The sequence below is a fragment of the Lissotriton helveticus genome, chromosome 9, assembly GCF_964261635.1.
Source record: "Lissotriton helveticus chromosome 9, aLisHel1.1, whole genome shotgun sequence".
In the NCBI taxonomy this organism is placed as follows: domain Eukaryota; kingdom Metazoa; phylum Chordata; class Amphibia; order Caudata; family Salamandridae; genus Lissotriton; species Lissotriton helveticus.
In genome coordinates this window covers 234,158,591-234,178,014 of record NC_136070.1, presented here as the reverse complement: position 1 = coordinate 234,178,014, position 19,424 = coordinate 234,158,591, and the positions used below count along the sequence as shown (strand labels likewise).

The following is a 19,424-nucleotide window of genomic DNA, read 5'->3' as shown; positions in this document are numbered from 1 at the left end:
TAGAAAAGTAAAAAAACTACATCCTCAGACATTCTATGTATTTTTATTTTGCAATTATTTGTTTGTTGGTTCATGGTTTTATAAGCTAAAAAAGGGGAACAAAGCATCCAGGGAGTATTTTATAGTTTTTGCTCCATGAACATCAGAGAATGTGCATGCTTAACAAGTGACCCCAGTCCACCTACTTAGTCTTTACTGGAATCAAATTGTGAATATTGTCAGAAGAGAAAGGAGAGGTAATTCACAGCATAAATCAGATGGACTCCATTTGTCTAGTTCTAGTAACAATTGTGGAAATTGGGCACTATGCCAATTGAGAATTCAATATATGGGTATACATATATTCAGACCAGTCATCTATGATTGTGTTAATTCCATTGTACAACTAACTCACTGGCTTGTCCTGGGGAGGGTGGCCTACAACTATGGGCCCTCTAAAACGTTAATGCTAAGCAACCTCCTTAAAAGCGTAAATGTTCTTTTTTGGCTTTGTTAAACCACTGTTCTGATTGCAATACTTTCACTGACTGTCATATCTACTGTGAGTGATATCTGAAGCCCCTCCACTTGATCATTGTTGATAAGTGTGATGTTTCTAATGATAGAACGCCCACCTTTGTCGATTCTTTACAATAGTTTTAATAGTATATGTAATTGATGAACTTCATTGGTGTTTTGATTGTGAATATCACTTGTAGATGGGAACCTTTCAATAATGTTGAATGCTATGAGGGTTTATGAATGAATTGTAGTTTTTGGATGTCACTATGTATTATGTCAGAAAGTTGCATAATGATTCCAAGGGGTTGCTCAATAAATACGTGCTTGTCCATTACACCTGAAGAATGCCCTTTATGACAGGTGCTTTTCACTACACGCATCTCAGCCTGTTATGGCAGTTCTGCATCTCATATATTTACAGGGCTGCTTATTATGTTAGAGAGGTTGCTCAATTCTGCTCAGTGCCTGCACAATTCAAAGTGACGGTTTAACTAATATAAGGGACTTCCAATTGCAATCATACTTTTCATCCCATTGGCCACTACAGTAGGAACTAACGGAGGGATTTAAATTTTGATGGACGGAGTTTACTCAATCAGGATGACGTAGTACTCATCCACAGAATTTTGAAATGACTGCCAGTCTGGCAGTTATTTCTAAAGCATTCTCAGGAACTGCCATCACATCGGCTCCTGTCAATGTTTTTTTTTCGTTGTCGCATGTTCTATCAACATGACAGAGCCATCCATCTAACCTATATTTTTTTGTTTTCAAAAAGAAAATCCCAAAGCAGGATTTGCTTTTTGAAAATAAAGAAATTACCCCCTAGCCATAAGCGCTACCTCCCATAATGAAGGTGGCATTAGAGAGTTTTCAGTGCCCGTTAACTCCAGGGTTTTTCTGGTGATGGTAGGCAGTGAAAACTGACCAGTATGTTCGCCCATCTAATTTAGCTGGGTGGACATAAAGGTCAACCTCTGTCTATGGGGCAGACAAGGGTGGTGTAACCACGGCAAAGACTGAGTAGTCTCTATCCTAGTTATACCAATGGTCCACCTTCATTGAAATTGGGTGGGCAGATGATTATTTTGATGATAAAATATATATCAGGCCTTAAGGCTGCTATTGCTTTTGGTAGTTACAGGGACAGGGTGTTTCAGTCCCACTAATTCTATTGAACCCAGAACTCAAGGCAGTCAGACAGAGGCTACTCAAGATAGTGGGGTGGGGCCAGGAAATTGCCTTTAGCGGCTTTCTCTAGGTTTGTTGCCCCATTATTTTCTGATTTGTGTAAGCCTACACTTATATCTGAGAATTTAACGTAGAAAGAGAGAAAAGACTTGTATCGTTGACGGATCTAAATATCGACAACAAAAATATAGAATGGACAGAATATCGACACCAAAATATCGAAGTTCAGAATATCGACTCCCTATCTACAAACAGATAAGTACAAAAATATCGAAGACAAAATATCGTTGTTTAAAATATAGTTTGTAAAAAATATTGAATGTTTTAAATATGTTAAAAGTAATATTAACTTAATTAAATAATCAATATAATTTTAAAAAACATACTTAAAATGAATTACAGAATATTAAAATTAATAAATAATATATGTAATCTCTAAAATTTATTTATTTATTTATTTGTGAGTTTATATAGCGCTTGAATCACTCCGGCAGGAGTATCCATGCGCTTTTTGACCGGAAATCAGCAGCATAATAGTGGTACGGGGATGAACTAGACTTCATTTTTAAAAAGAACGGTTTTTAAAAGTTTACGGAATATCAGGTGCTCTTTACATTGTCTTAAGGCCAGAGGTAACTTGTTCCACAGCTTAGGGCCTGTGGTGGATAAGGCTCTGCCTCCGTGTCTTACTTTTTTTATGTGAGGGACCACAAGAAGGAGATTGTTACTAGATCTAAGAGATCGTGCTGGAACATAGGGAATGAATTTCCATTCTAGATAGATTGGTCCCTGTGTATTCAGACATTTGTGGATCAGGCAGCATATTTTAAATTTGACCCTCTGTCAGATTGGAAGCCAATGTAGGCGATCCAAGAGAGGTTTGGAAGCGGTTCTCGGAGGGGCATTCAGAACAAGGCGAGCTGCCGTGTTCTGGATGACTTGCAATTTATCCAGCACTCCTTCATTGGCTGATAGTAACAAACCGTTACAGTAATCAATCCGGCTGAGGATCAACGCTTGAACAAGCGTTTTCCGTACTGAATCAGGTAAAAGTGGAAAGACCTTACGGAGGAGTCCAATGGCGTGGAAGCAGATCCCGGATATATAACTAGTATGTTGTTTAAATGACAGGTCGTGATCAAGCCGGACTCCCAGATTCTTCACAACCTGTTTGGGTTCAGGTACTGCTCTCAGTTCTGACGGCCACCATTCAGGGGTCCATAGTATTTTACATTTGCATCAGTGTTGGATAGTGGGAGGGTAAAATTTACTATTCCCACTACATTGAGTGCAACAGCTGGGAAAGCGTTGGATAGCGGGAGGGTAAAAGTTACTATTCCAACTCCAGAGAGTGCAAAAGTAGGGAAAGCGTTGGATAGCGCAGGGGGGTCAAAATTACTATTCCCACTCCAGAGAGTGCTACAGTAGGGAAAGTGTTGGATAGCGTAGGGGTAAACATCTCTATTTCCACTCCAGTGAGTGCAACAGTAGGGAAAGCGTTGGATAGCGTAGGGGTAAAAATTACTATTCGCACTCCAGAGAGTGCAACAGTGGGGAAAGCGTTGGATAGTGGGAGGGTAAAAATGACTATTCCCACTCCAGTGAGTGCAACAGTAGGGAAAGCGTTGGATAGCGGGAGGGTAAAAATTACTATTCCCACTCCAGAGAGTGCAACAGTAGGGAAAGCGTTGGATAGCGTAGGGGTAACAATTACTATTCCCACTCCTATAAGTGCAACAGTAGGGAAAGTAATGATTAAATATTTAAATAAACATAAATTATCAATACCAATAAAAAATTAATTAGAAATTAATTATCAATTACAAAATATTTAATAATTATTTAATTAGAAATACCAATAAATATTTCCTATTAAAAGGTAATTACCTATTAACAATTAATTAACAACCAATTAATTTTCAATGCCAAAAATGTACTAAGTAATAAAGAAATTACCAATTAATAATTAATTAAAAATAACTTAATTATCAATGCTCAAAAATAGTTTCAATAATTCCTTAATTACAATTAAATTACTTCCCACCCTATCCCCCCACTCCAAATAATAAATTAATACAATTAACATAATTATCAATTAATAAATTAATAAAAATTAATTGCCAATTAATAACAATTAATTACCAATTAATAACGAATTAACAATACATTAATTATCAATACAAATAAATAAAAATAAATATTTACTTAATTACAATTAAATTACTTCCCACCCTATTCCCCTATAAACCCACAAACCGCTACCGAAGTAAAATACGCAAACATTATTTACATACATTTCTTAACTTAAAAAACAAATAATTAAACATACATTACAAAAATAATATACACTTTTAACACATATACTAATATACAAAATACTTTTAAAAAATCAATATTATAAAAAATTCGATATATTTTAATTCCTATATTATGTATTTCGATATTTTGACAGTCTATATTACTTACCTGCATTTCGATATTATTAACTACTATATTATGTCCATTTGATATTATTTCCATTCTATATTTTGGATTTGATATTCTGTCCATTCTATATTTTGTTTCGATATTATGTCTAGTTACCATTAAGCATTACGTAAAGAAAGAGTTTGAGGTTAAGGTAGGTATAAAGTCAATAAAACAGAGATGGACAGAACATTCAAATGCACATTTTGTTTCAGAGTCTCAGACTGCCACCCTGGAGGAATTACAGAAGCATAAAAGTTTCTTAAAATTACTGAAGAAACAAGAGAAGGAACTCAAGGAAATGGAACGGAAGAGCAGCAAATGCAAAGAATTAATTCTGCAGAAATATTCTGCACTATTATTAGAGCTCAGCAGTCAGAAAAGCAAGAAGAAAGCTGGTTCCCTAAAGAGCAAGAAAAATAAAAGGTAAAGTGTATTTATAATGGTGTTACACACGTATATAATTTGCAGTACAAGTGCCTTTGAGCAGGTTCTAATATGGATGCACTTTGAGTAACACGCCATCAGAGCGAATCTTGCAAGTAGAGGCATCTTTGTAGCGAGAAATAGAAAAAATAAACAATTTAACACATGCTCATTTCATAGAGACAGAAAACCTATTTTTGTATGCTTGATCTCGCGCCCACACTCTCGCTGACCATCTTGAAATATTTCAATTTACCTTTACTTCGGTTAGCACTTACATTTACAACCTGAAACTTTTTCAGAAAGGAGAATGCAAGTAGAACGTGACTAGGATTCTCATCTCGTACTTCTGGAGCAGAAGCTGATTTGCATGTACACAAATGTGTGTTAATGTAGGTAGCCATGCCATTACTAAAGTAGTCCAGATCCAATACAAAGAAGGGCTCAAAACTAGGGAACGTATGCTTTTTGTTGTGACAATGTCAAGGTACACAGCTGAGGCAATTAATGCCAGTTTACTTTGGAATGGCATCAAATGTGTCTAAAACTACACTTTTTCCAGTGCGACTAAGCATGACCTCATTGTTAGGAGTCCACTGATATTCATGTGTGCGTGAACATCTAGCCTGCATGGAGGTTTGGTCAAGAGAAATATCTCAGTTTTCTCACACTGGATTAGTGTGGCTCACTGGTTAGAGGCGGCAGACCCGAGAGCAGAAGTCGACCCGGGACCTGGGTTCAATTCCCGACGCGACGCGGAAGGGTCGTGGACCTGGGTCAGCGCAAGTGGCGGCTGGTGACATTTGAAAGTGATGGGGGCGTAAAAGTTCATGATGAGTGGCCTGTAGTGAGCTAGCGTAGTGAGTGAGCCAGACTATCATAACGAAGGCCTCTGGGGGTTCTCCCTCAGAACTTTTTCGAAAAACAAGTGGGCAAATGGTACATTTTCATGCAAATTTGAGGAAGCAAGAAGGGTAATAAAGCAATTTTGAAACTGTAGTAATGACATCAATAAAAATACTTCATTGTAGCTGCTTATTCAGTATATTCAGAGAATTGCTATGCTAACTCGTTGGCCTGTTCACAAAAACACAGTGCATGCTTTCCTTTGCAAATTGCCACTGGTGAAGCACAGGTTTGCGAGGCACTGGAGAGGGAGGGTAAGCACTCTGGAGCTGGTCATGAGACTAGCAGCAGTGCTACCCTGTGCCTCACCCACACCAAGGTCCATTCTACCATCCAGTTTCGAGCCTCACTGAACATAAACACTACAAAACAACAACACAATCCTGTCTAGGTCAGTACTCAGGTACAGTGCACACACAAACTGAAAAACAGAACTTTCACGCAAATAGATGCACAAAAGCATAATTGGCTTGCCCGCTGATCAACCGTATTGTAATAAAACATGCACACATTTTCTTTTCCTGACCTGAGGTTCACTCCAAATAAATTAAATTGGCGATTGTCATGAAATTAGAATTCCAAATCTATAGTCAGAATACATATTGTTACCAACAGTTCTCACTTCTCAAGTCCCTCGCATTGCTGTATGTCTAAGGGCTTACTAATAACCGTTACTGTCAAATGAAAACTTGCGTTGGTGCTTTTATCTGCTTGCTTTAGGTTTCAAGTGACTCATGGGTGTCTCAAATGAAAACTGCTGTAAATTACTCTGTTCCTCCCTCCCCAGACAAGTACCAAATGGAGACGAAAATCTTAAATACTTGCCCTGTGTAATTCATGTTTTCACACCTCCTCCTCTAACCAGCTCCGCCCAAAATGTCCTGGTTGTAGCACTACCACTGTAAACAGGATATCAATAAAATCCTTTTCACCCTGCTCTGTCAAATCAACCAATCAAATGTAAACATTCACAATAAACTCGGTGTTAGTGTCAGTCCCTTTCACATGACTAAGGCAACAAAAAACTTCAATCCCACATACTTCTGAGATATCAGACAAAGGGAGGACTTTTTCTACTCTGACTGCCACAAACACATTCACATGTAATTTTAACAATAACATTTTAGACTAACAAGAACACAGCAGCTCTTGGTTCCTGGAACAACAAAAAGATTATGCACAACAAGCAAAAAAGAAATGGAGTCGGTCATCTGATGCGTAGTACATCTTCTGCTAAGTTATGGTGAACATACACTACCTACAGCTATTCAAAGTTACAGAACCATGCATTATAGTTAAACCAAATACAAAATATCATGAGTACATAAGCAAGCAATAATTATATGTGTTTTAAGTGTTATACGTAAGCATGTCATTAGATGCAAACGACAAACAGTGACACTATACTGTCAGTTTCGCCATGAAGCTATGGAACAGCAAGTTCTACAAATGGGACATGCAGAGTTGAAGGACAGAAGTAAAGTTCAAAAGACAAATCATAATTTGACATCACATATAGTTAGTGCAAAAGTACATTCAAAACAGACTTCTGCATAGGCATAACAAAGGAGTTGCAACCTCAGTGATATCATAGGCAGAGCAAGAATAGGTAGAATAACACAGGGTGTGGATGAGCAAGTTTTCTGAACACTTTTATGACCCACTGACTGCCCTGTGAGAAACGTGCACTACCTTGAGCTTCAACACCAGTCAGAGGGCGCAAACATGGTCCACCCACAACCAGAAATATCAAAAACACTTTGAAGCTATATGCTGTTAATAAAAAAAAATACTGAAACAACATCCTGGAAAAACCATCCATGCTTAGGACTGCAAGTTTAAGTGGAACATGTGCAGTGTTCACAGGAAGGACCCACATAAGCGCACGGAGGGACTGTCTGGATCTGTCACACTCAGTCCTCTCCTCATTGCCCACCGGGTGTCCATCAAAGGGCCCGAGGTAAGACCACTTCACCTCGCTATAACAAACTCTTGAAGGCACTATGTGCGCTCACCCGAGTTATGAGTATTTGCTAAAGGTGTAAAAGTGACGGAGTTTCATGTGCAGCTAGCAACAGCTTTTGGGGATGAGGTCGGCATTGTCACAATCTTTTCACCTAGGAACCTAGCTCACAGTCATTATCATCCTTTTTATGAGTTCAGAGATATTAAAGTGTACGTGAATAAGAGCCAAGACATTCGTTCCTTGAAAAATGTAGTAAAAAAAATGTTAACTGAAGAAATAATGAATTTATCCTTCAGCTTTTGGGATAAATAACTCCGCCCAAAATCCAGCATCAACGCTAGCGAAATGATATAAAAATGGGAACAACACACCAATGTGTGATAGCGAATTGGCAATGGGAAATATAATTTAGGGGGCAAATTTGCATAGCATTATTGTTTGGGATGTTATATCACACGCCACATATTTGAAAAAAATGTCCCCCATAGCCAAGGAGTGAATATCTTAAATGTAGTTCAGAAGGGGACTGACTGATATGTTTTGGTCCTGTGGGGCATTAAGGACGTTCTGGAAGGGATATTCAAGGCTGTGACTCACAGGATATCAGATTAATAAACCACACACGGACATGGCGGACTCTGTTGGAGGGGTCAAGGGATGCGGAAAGGTCTAAGACCTGTTCAGAGGAAGGGTTTTAATGCAGGACCAGCACTTCACTAATTAATAAATCTGACAAAAAACAATTGTAGTAGATAAAAAGTAGTCAATGCAGAGAAGGTATTCAGCAGTGATTACTGTAATCCGATCGCTACACTAGCATATTTACCGAGCCTCGATTTTACACGAATAGAGAATACGTGCAGAACCTCAGACAAAAGCAACTTCTGCAGATATCTTATGTGCCAAGTATAAAGGGTGAAACTAGTCATCAGGCCGCAGAGCAGTGTACTCAGAGCCACTGAAACACACTAAAAAACAATCTGCACCGAAGAACATTCCAGCATGTGTAATCCATGCTCTTGTATTCACAGTAACACCAGCCCACGCTTTGTACGGAGGAGGGAACTCTTCATCTGTACAAGGATTCAATAGTGTGCAGGGAGTCTAGTCAGAGTAAATCTCTACAGCACGACTCGAGCCAGCATGCCTTTGAGCATACAGCGCCGGGTGAATGGGCTGCTTGAAACATCCAATAACTGGGCCACCAAGGCCTGTCGCAGAAACAGTGAAAGCAGGCCGGCTCGATCTGAGGGAGAAACACAAGGCTGCGACTGGGGGGAATTGAATTAGCACCGGCCTCCAGAACCATGCCGGGCAGGTAACTCGGTTAAAAGGAGCTCGCTTGTACCTGCAAAGTCAGTGTGTTCTGGTTCCTAAACGTGTTCTACACTACATAAAGTTCAGCAAACCACAACACTCGTTCTGAGAGGCACCCCCCGCGTCTAGGGGAGGGGTGCCTTTAGTGGGATTTTAGGGAACGGTTTCGTTTCCCTGAAAGTGGGCAAGGGGAGGGACGCCTGAAATGCGAGTAAAGAAGGAGGTGCATTGGCGGTCCCTCCCCTTAGGTGATAAAAATAGCCGGGGTCAAGGGAGTAGCCTCTTTGTCCTCTCGCCTCGTGGAGTAGCCGGAAAGGCGCAGCGGGAACAGTTGCCCACCCACCCATCCCTAAGTTTTTAAGTAGATTTGGCGGGGTCCCGGACAAGAGGAAAAGGCCCGGGGACTTCTTTATGCGGAAACTGTCTGACCTTGCAACAGGGAGGCAGTCATTGGAGCTCTGGGCTGGCGGGAGAGGGGGCCGTCCTGCTGGTGGTCCTGGACTCTCCTGCCCTACCCTAGTAGCCGGTGCTTGGATGAAGCAACATGGTATCTCATATGGACGAAGTGGTAAGGGGTTGGGTTGTGTCCTGCTGGTTCAACTCGCCTCGAGTGGATCTAGAGCTGACGAACTGTAAATACATGGTAACATGTGGCGCAGATGGATACTGCACCTCCTTATGTTCAGTAATGGTATTAAGTGGTAAGGGGTTGGGTTGTGTCCTGCTGGTACAACACGCCTCGAGGGGATCTAGAGCTGACGAAATTGTAAATACATGGTAACCTGTGGCGCAGATGGATTCTGTGCCTCCTTATGTTCAGTAATGGTATTTCGATGGTTAATAAAATTGGTCAAAAGTGGAGGTTTAATAACAAATAAAGATGGTGTTATTGACAAGTAATAAAAGCTACGCAGTGAACACCAAGTTCGTGTAAAGTGTCTTTGTGGTGGGGGGGTGTGGTGGACGAATGGCACAGATATCCCCACTATAATAGGTAGGATTTCAAATACGCTCTTGTAAAGAAGCAAACAGCGCTTAGCATATATCCTTTTGTGGACATTGTTCGGAGTGATTGCTCCGGGCTTTTTATACTTCGGTCATGTGGGAGTACTCGAGTCCAGTCAAGGCTCCGCTCGCAAAACGTGCGGGGGGAGCAGGGGGGTCGGGTGCGATTAAAAATAAAGCAAAAAACGTGGAAAACTTACCTGACCGGATCCGAGTCCCGCCGCCTCTGCTGTCTGCTTCTGGGTTGGCGCCTTCGACGTCATCTGCGTGAGTGGCTGTTGGTGGCACTGGCAACCCCTCTCTCAGCTAATCCGGGCTGCTCCGACAGCGCCAGGATTGGCTTAAGCAGGGACTGTCCCTGCCCATAGAAGAGGCCACTGGCCACTGGAAACCCTCGCCCTCGCTCGTTCTCCTAATGCAGGGCACTGTAGTACGCCTGTGCGGGCTGAACAGAAAAACGATCAGCCCAAACCCAAACATGCGCACTGGGCCTGCCCTGCTGCTGGTACTCAATCAACAACACAAACCCACCTTGCACTGCTGCCCCACCCACCCCCTTCAGCGATGCGTCCTGAGTCTCCTGACTGACTCCACCGGCACGATTTCATCAAGGAAGAATGTGGCCATGCTGTGTTAGTGGGGCAACGCCCCAACGCCCCCAGTGGACGCACCGCCACTGGTCAGCGGACTCGATAATTCTCACTTCGGTGCTTACTCTAATCAGGGGTTCCACTCGGCAACTCTGGGCATTAGCTTGCCTAATCTCCACAACGGCCCCATCAATTCCGGGGATGCCTGGCTCCACCTTGGGGACTCCCAGCAGGGACCATCCCACAGGGAAAGCCAGGACGGGTTCCCCAGAGTTATACAGCGCCAGGAGACCTATGGACGGGTAGCAGTGCGCTTTACAAGCTCAAATACATTTACATTTACATTTACATCTGCCACATTTTGATCTCTTGCTTTTTACTGGGATTTAGAAGGTACCGGACCCATCTTGCCTCAGATATTTCTGCAAAGCACCTAAGATGGTTACTGCTTGGTCTTATTATGGGACAAGAGACACCCATAAGGTAACTGATATAGGTACTGAGCATGTTGAATTTACTGAGTCCTCTACAATTTCTGACCACAGTGTTCCTGACTAAACCTGATGTGATATAGCTTGGGACTTTATGAGTAAAGGTTGCATGTCAGAATATTGAAAACAAATCATCCTACAAAGATATTGCAACCAAAATGGTGACTAACGTGATTCCGAGGGTACTAACACAGAAGCGCAGTTTTTTGTAGATGTGTTGGTGGAGGGTTTCAGTAACTTGGTGTTGATGGTACCACGGCACTGAGAAAATGAAGAAAAGATCTTCCAGTTACGTCTATCGAAATGGATATGTGTGATGGTCGTGGCTAGCTGAACAGCCTTGTAATATCTGACTGTTAGACAGGCTTTGGGAACAGGGAATGTGAGCCTAGATATGGGTAAAGCTCATAAAAGTATGAACATTTTTCATGTCAGAATTTAAGATATGAAGGATCTGGGATAGTGTCTGTGTAAGGGAGGAGGGCAATTTGCTGCATTATTGATTGTGGCAAAGAAATCTGAGTATTATTCTGGATTTGAACAGTAAGGAGCAAGTGCCTCGTGCAACTGGTGATGATATTTCTGAGCTGCTTCTATTTCAAGATGTATTTAAGGGTCATTATACCTCAAGGTTTTCACCATTGGATATTATTAGGAAAATGTGTTCCGCTCATTGTTAGAACAATTACAAGTGCTGTGGTCAACATTAAAATCTATCAATCCTTGAGAGAACCAGTTGTAGAGAGCTTCTGAAATTGTGCAAAACGTAAATCATTGCACCAGTCAAGGCATCAGGGTGAATCAACATAGCATAAAAGAACTTGTGATATGTTGTAGCAAGTGTAAATGGAGGACCTCAGTAGGATTGTAGTGTTTGATTGTTTCCCTTTGTCACACATAAGTGTGATTATAGTACTCCTATATTATGTTTGTATGTATGGAGATATGAATGAAGTTATGCATGTATGTATGTAGGGACGTATGTGTTGGACTTGACCCTTTCTGCAGGGTCATCCTCCAAATGTTTGCATTCCCTCCTATTATTTCTGTATTAGTTTTTCTTGGCCTTGGGACTCTTCACACAATACCACTGCTAATCAGTGCTAAAGTGCCTGTGCTCGCTCCTTAAAACATTGGCTTATACCCAATTGGCATATTTAATGTACTTGTAAGTCCCTAGTAAAGTGGCACTGCCTGTGCCCAAGGCCTGTAAAATAAGTATTAGTGGGTCTGCATTGCTGATTGTGAATCCCACCTAAGTAACACTTTAACATGTCTCAGGAATGCCCACTCAGCCTGCAGGCGTGCGTGCTGTTTTAAACTGCAATTTTGATCTGGCACAGTAAACCTTTTGTCAGGTCCAAACCTTCCTTTTTAGGTCGAGCATTCGAGACCTCTTGTATATACTTTAGTATATACTTATATATTAGTATATACTTATATGTGTATAGAAAAGAACCAGTAGAGGTCAGTGAATATCAGAATTGCTTTCTGCTGAGGCACTTTATTTTTTTTATTTTTCTGACAACTGCCTCTATTTAACTTTCTTGATAGAAAACGATCAGCAGAGGTCAGTAAAATGCTAGAATCATTTTAGCATTCTCTAGATTCCAGTCCATAGAAATTGTGTTCCACATGCACCCGCAGACAATAATACTTTTTTCAAATCTTGTATTTTCAATGATATGACCACCAAAGGCCCTGATTTTATATTAAAAACAGAGCTTTGGACTATATCATTTCCAACTGAAAGCCAATATTTCTCTCCATGTGTTCCCATACCTGGCATGTCACACAGTTTGGTGCTTACTTTCCCTCCATGTTAATGAACAGTAGATGTTTCAGCACCCAGGCTAATGTGCTACATAGCTATATATTTCAAAGGCACAACTGGAATAAATACTAGACCTCAGACACCAACTCTACAGTACACTTCAGGACCTGCGGATACTCTGCCAGAAAGAAGGATTGCTGTTCTGCTGAATAGACTGTCACTCTGCTGGACTGCTACTCTGAAGGAACTGCTACCCTGCCGTGCTGACCTGCTGCCAGCTACCCTCTTGCGTGGCAGAGAAGAAAACTTTACCTGAAACTTCACCCATGAACACAGGACACCAGAGTGGTGTGGCTCACTGGTTAGAGGCGGCAGACCCGGAAGCAGAGAACGGCCCGGGACCAGGGGTCAATTCCCGACGTGGCAGGGACGTGGACCAGGGTCAGTGGACTCGATAATTCTCGCCTCGGTGCCTACTCTAACCAGGGATCACACTTGGCAACTCTGGGCATTAGCTTGCCTCATCTCCACAACAGCCCCCACATTCGCCGGGGATGCCTGGTTTCACCTTGGAGATACCCAGTAGGGACCATCTCACAGGGATAGCCAGGACGGGTTCCCCAGCGGTCTACAGCGCCACGACGCCTCAGGGCAGCAGTGCGCTTTACAAGACACATACACACACACACCCACACACACACACATACACACACACACACACACTCCCACGGCTAGTCTGCTGGCCTCCTGATCTGAGCCTCAAGGACATGAAAGACTCCCCAATATCCTGCTTCAGCATCTGGACCAAGCTGCAGTGAGTTTGTGACCTCCAAGTGGTACCCCTCAGGTCCTGGACACTTGGTGTGGCTCAGGGGGCTGCCTTCAAGCTTTTGGGCTCTTCGCAACCGTTTGCCCCGAGACCTCGCTGCTCGCACAGGTAGTAAATACATATACAAATGACTACAGGCTTAGAGGCATTGGTTCCAGTTGTTTGATGGAAGACATCATTATTAGGCTTGCACGAGAAAACTGATGGTTCTGATTTCACAGTCTTGATAATTTACAAAGGGAGATAGTGAACATGTTTCATTCTTTCCTTTGGAAAACTCACTTTGTGGTAGGAGTGATTCATATGAGCCTTAAAGCCATATTTGCAAGCAACATTTTGGATGGATCTCAACATGGATAATTAATATACAAGACATTTTGTATCAGCAAGGGCCAGGAATCTGCCTTCTGGCTGTTTGTCTTATCTTTTTAGGAGGTGTGTGAGCTTGAAGAGAAGGAAGAAGGTGAAGAGCAGGAGTTTGAATTTCAGTTACAGGAATCAGTGATGAGCAAGGAAGAGCAGAGCCAAGAAAGAGAGAGCGAGATAGTCAAAGTGTGGTAATGTACTAATGTATGCAGAGCCAAGAAAGAGAGAGCGAGATAGTCAAAGTGTGGTAATGTATTACTGTTTGCATTCGGTCTCTGGCCCAGAAAGGTGTTGTTGTTAAAAGGGTAGCACAGGTTTTACTTTGTGTTTGCTATGCTGTTTGCCAGTGGATGGGCAAATCTTCAGAAATTCTCACTTAGGGCCCCATTAGGATGGCCGGCGGATTGCCCCCGCCAGGCCGGAGGTAGTCACCGCCGGCCCGGTGGGGGAAATCCGCCCGCCATCCCTGTAGAAAAAATCACCATCACATTAGAATGGCTGGGGGTCTGCGGCGGACGGAAAGACTGTCCACCGCTTTTCCGCCGGTCGACATGTCGACCGGGCGGAAAAGGGTTCTGCCGCTACGAAAAGGCATGCAGAGTCTGCTTGGGGGGCCCGTTGCGGGCCCTCATGGACTCCGGGAGGGGTGGGGGGTGCACATGGGGGGTACCTATGGTACCCCTCTGCCTTTCAAAGAACAACATTGCAGGCACCGCACGGTGCCTGCCACGTTGTGCTTTGAAACGCACAACATGCATTTTTAGCATTGCGGTGGGCGGTGCTGCCGCAATGTTAAAAATACGGGATGCGCCCGCCAATGAGGCGCATCCTAATTGCCCCCATGGGACCCCCGCCCTTATGGCGGGCGGTCCCATTTACCATGAAGACCGCCCGCCAACCTAATGATGCCCTTAGTACCAGCTTTCTTAGAAAGACGTTGATTTATCTCGTCACAAGGGACATTTATGAATCACAAGAACTTAATCCAGAGGGTAAGGAAGGACCATTTGTAGCCATGTGAATGACTGTTTTCAACATGCCCATAGAAAGGTTAGAAAATGGCAACCCCTTGATATGTTCCTAATGGCCTCTTTGAGTTGCCTTGGTAATGGGAGTTGCTAGATTTCAGGAATGCATGTGTGTTAGAGGCAAATCCCCAAAATGTCATATTGTGTGTGTTAAAAACTTCTCCCAATGGCAAGAAATCTTTGACATGTTCAGTGACAGCATGATGTTCTACCTTCATAATGGTGAAAAAATATTGTTGGACACATATAATTTCGAAATATTATGATAACAAGAATATCATGAGACATACTACCACTGACCCACTGACGAGAATATCTATATAAAGAATTTAATAGATTACTAATGTTATAATTGGTTGATTTGTTTATTGATTTGTTTCTTAAACATGTCAATATTTAAATTTTTGGATGAAGCTTTTTTACATCTGATTGTTTTGTTAAAAAAAATATATATATATATATATATAATTTTTGTTAATTAAAATATTTTCTTATTTTGTTTTCTTTCTGTTTAATAAATTGTATTAATTGTGTCGAGGTTTATTTTTTGGGGTGACTTGTATTTATATGGAAGTAGGATTTGAAGTTTTTGTCAAATATATTTTTGTTGGTTTCAAAATGTATTCATTATAATTGTATTACTTTGTACATTAAGGGGCCCATTAGGATGACGGGTGGACTTTGTCCGCCCGCCATCCCATCGAAGATAGAGACCGCCCGCCATAAGGGCGGGGGTCCCGTTGGGGAAATTAGGATGCGCCCGCCACAGTGGTGGGCGCATCCTGTATTCTTAACATTGCGGCGGGCGGGCAGTGCTGAAAGCACCGCCCGCAAAAATGCCAAGAATACATGTTGTGCATTTCAAAGCACAATGTGACAGGCACCGCGCGGTGCCTGCCACATTGTTCTTTGAAATGCAGGGGGGTACCATAGGTACCCTCCATTTGCAACCCCCCCCCGAGTCCCTAGGGGCCCGCAACGGGACCTCGCAGGTAGACTCCGCATGCCTTTCCGAAAGGCATTGTAAAATGCCCATACTATAATGGCTGGCGGTGTCTGATAGACACCGCCACCATATAGAACCCTTTTCCGCCGGGGCGGAAAAGCGGCGGACGGTCTTTCCATCTGCCGTGGACCCTCCAGCCATAATAATATGGCGGGGAGTCATTCCGGCACGGATGGCGGGGGGATCGCCCCCGCCAGGCCGGCAGTGGCTACCGCCAGCCTGGCGGGTGCGATCCGCCCACCATCCTAATGGACCCCTCAATGTTTAAATATTTTCTATTTAGTTTATTCATTTTGTTTGACATGATTTTATATATATATATATATATATATATATATCTCGCTCCAAGTTACCCACAGGCAAGGATGCACTAAACAGCAAGATCACGGGTAAGAGCGAACACCACAGTCCGATATGTTTCCAGCTCTCATGTCATAGATTTTAGCCTGACGCGTTTCTGAACTTCTTGTTCTCATCAGAGGCTCGACAAATGAGTTCGTGCTGACACACCCACACTTAAATACCTTGTTTAGCGTCCTTTATGTGCACAATGCTTTCTGGATTTTGTAGTATGTGTCATCATTGATCCACAGATGGAGGCACGTTAATCACCAAGCTGCCTTCATTCAAAGCCCTGTGGTGTTCGCTCTTACCCGTGATCTTGCTGTTTAGTGCATCCTTGCCTGTGGGTAACTTGGAGCGAGATGTTAACGCAGCAGCCCAGCCGCGAAGGTTGCACGACCCGGGGATCACTGGGGGTCACGGTGCTCGGAAATTCTGCCGAGCCCAAGGATTGAAACAGCTGACAATATGGGATTTATGAGTGGCACGCCTACTGAGGCCCATCCAAGGGCTTTGAATGAAGGCAGCTTGGTAATTAACGTGCCTCCATCTGTGGATCAATGATGACACACACTACAAAATCCAGAAAGCATTGCGCACATAAAGGACGCTAAACAAGGTATTTAAGTGTGGGTTTGTCAGCACGAACTCATTTGTCGAGCCTCTGATGAGAACAAGAAGTTCAGAAACGCGTCAGGCTAAAATCTATGACATGAGAGCTGGAAACATATCGGACTGTGGTGTTCGCTCTTACCCGTGATCTTGCTGTTAAGTGCATCCTTGCCTGTGGGTAACTTGGAGCGAGATATATATATATATATATATATATATATATATATATATATATATATATATATATATATATATATATATATATATATATATATATATATATATATATATATATACATATACATATATTTATATGTGTGTATATATAGATATATATATAAAACTCAATGGTAGGTTGAAAGGTCATGCATAATTTCAGGTATTGTATAATTATTTGTAATTTATAGCTTATTTAATTAATGATTCACTATTTTTATCTTGCGAATTTAAATCTTATGTTTAATTTTTATCTATTTATATAAATATTTAAATTAAATAATGTATTGGTTTTTAGATTATTAAAGTAGACAATATATTTTAATATATTTATTTATATATTTAGTTTTTTGTCCTAATATTTCAGATTAGGAACAGTAAATGTGACTTTTCTTAAGTACTAAACTTTTTCTATCGTTGGTCAGGTTGGATTGAGAATAGTAAATAAGACCCCTTAAAAGTCTAACCCTTCTCTACTGTTATTTTGATAGGAGTGGGAATAGAATGTTTCACCCATCCAAAGTCCAGCGCTTTGACTAATGTTGCTCAGTTTGGAGTGAGAATATTTAATTTTACCCCTCTAAAGTCTAATACTTTTTCTGCTGTTTGCTTAGTTTGGAGCAGGAATTGTTAATCTGATTTTACCAAAGTCCACCACTTTTAGAATCCCAGTAGGAATGGAATGTTGTGATATTTTATGATTACTGATCTTGCAATACTGCATATTTACAATTATTTGTCAGAATAAAATGTTTTCAGTTTGTATATCAATCAGTGTTGTGTTACTTCTTTAATGTATCTATTGATATTGACCAAAAAGAAAAGGATGCACAAAACTTAGATAATTAAGAGAAAGGACAGTGTCACTCAGTGTTGATTCTCCAGGACACTGAAGGTAAATGTGCCTCTTGGCTTAGTGATTGTGTGTAAATGGTATCAATGAAGGGGGCACACTTTGATCCTTTGTAAAGTATGAAAATACCCAAGGAATGCTACGGAAGCACTTCCGTAATCCAGCACTGTGCAGATTCAGCACAGAATTTGTGTCTCTTTTTCAATATTTTTTATCATTATGCGGATTATTTGATGATCCCAAATTTACAATGTTTAATAGGAGCACAAGATCACTATAAGATGGAGTATCTGTAATGAGCACATGATGTTTATTTTTCCATCTCGATTTACCTTCTTCTAGACACTAAACAATCACAACTGCTCTCACATCTGGGTTTACTTTTTAACAGTCCATCTGAAGATGATCTTTGCACAGAGGTGTACATGGGAGAGCCAAAAGAAACAGGTGACCCCACAGTCTTGGACCTAAAGGAGAAAATGAAGGTGGAGCTTCTTTCTTTGGGAGAGGAACAACATGAAGGTATACTGAAAAAGCGGGAACAGCATATTATAGAGGTAAGGACTACAAGTATGTTTATTGCCATTTCAATAGTTAGACACAAATTGGGTCTTCAGAAAATCAAATATCTTAGAAATGTGTCCTTGCTCAAAAGCTTTTTCTCGGTTCTGTAAGTCCTGCCATGCTAATCACAAAGTCTCACATGCATTATGGCGTAGGGTGTGTGTGTATTCCCTATTAAAACTCAGTGGGAATTTCATTATGTTTCCACTTTAAAAACTCACTGAAATACTACCACACACCCCCACCAATGAACTGTTCATGACTTTGTTAATTACATCATATATACCATCTTAAATGATATCATCAATGGCAGCACTGGTGACATCACATAATACAACAACCAAACCCAGCAAATAGAGACATAATCAAAAACATTATATGGAGATGAAAAGTTGTGATTCTACTGAGCAGATGACCTGCTGGGGAATTCTTGATCATTTAAGTCTGCAGTACCACAGAGATTTCAAAGAGAGGAAGGGCTGTGGGAGATCCACTCACAAGTAGCAGATATCTTCACTAATCCCAAACTCAGTACTCTGAGTACTCTCCGTCATTATTATTATTATTATTATTATTAAATATTTTTATAAAGCGCATAGTCACCCGTGGGTATCCCAGCGCTAAGATCCATACCACTGCAGGTCAGGGGGGGGGGGGGGCAGAGAGGGGGGTGGGGTTACAGTTGAGGGAAGAGGTGAGTTTTCAGCTGCCTCCTGAAACGTAAATAGTTGGGTTCTATTCTCAGATCGCGGGGTAGGGCATTCCAGAGGCGTGCCGTGTGAACTGAGAAGCGCCTACCGCCTGTGCGTGCCTTCGTAACTCTGGGAATGACGAGGAGGTGTTCCTGGTCTGATCGAAGGGATCTTGTGGCTTTGTATGGTTTGATGAATTCTGCTAGGATTGGGGGGCCTTTGTTTTGAAGCAGTCTGTGAGCCAGGCAAAGGGCTTTGAACTTCACTCGTTCTCTTATCGGGA

The 19,424-nt window shown here is 41.7% G+C and overlaps 1 protein-coding gene across 1 annotated transcript in view; it reads left to right on the top strand.

Moving 5' to 3' along the window:
• PLCB2 (phospholipase C beta 2) overlaps positions 1-19,424 on the top strand; it is a 544,505-nt gene that overhangs the window by 472,960 nt on the left and 52,121 nt on the right. Inside the window, exons 25-26 of the mRNA XM_078659789.1 lie at positions 4,374-4,584; positions 18,277-18,442. Coding sequence (XP_078515915.1) covers positions 4,374-4,584; positions 18,277-18,442 — 377 coding nt within the window. The remainder of the gene's footprint in view (positions 1-4,373; positions 4,585-18,276; positions 18,443-19,424) is intronic.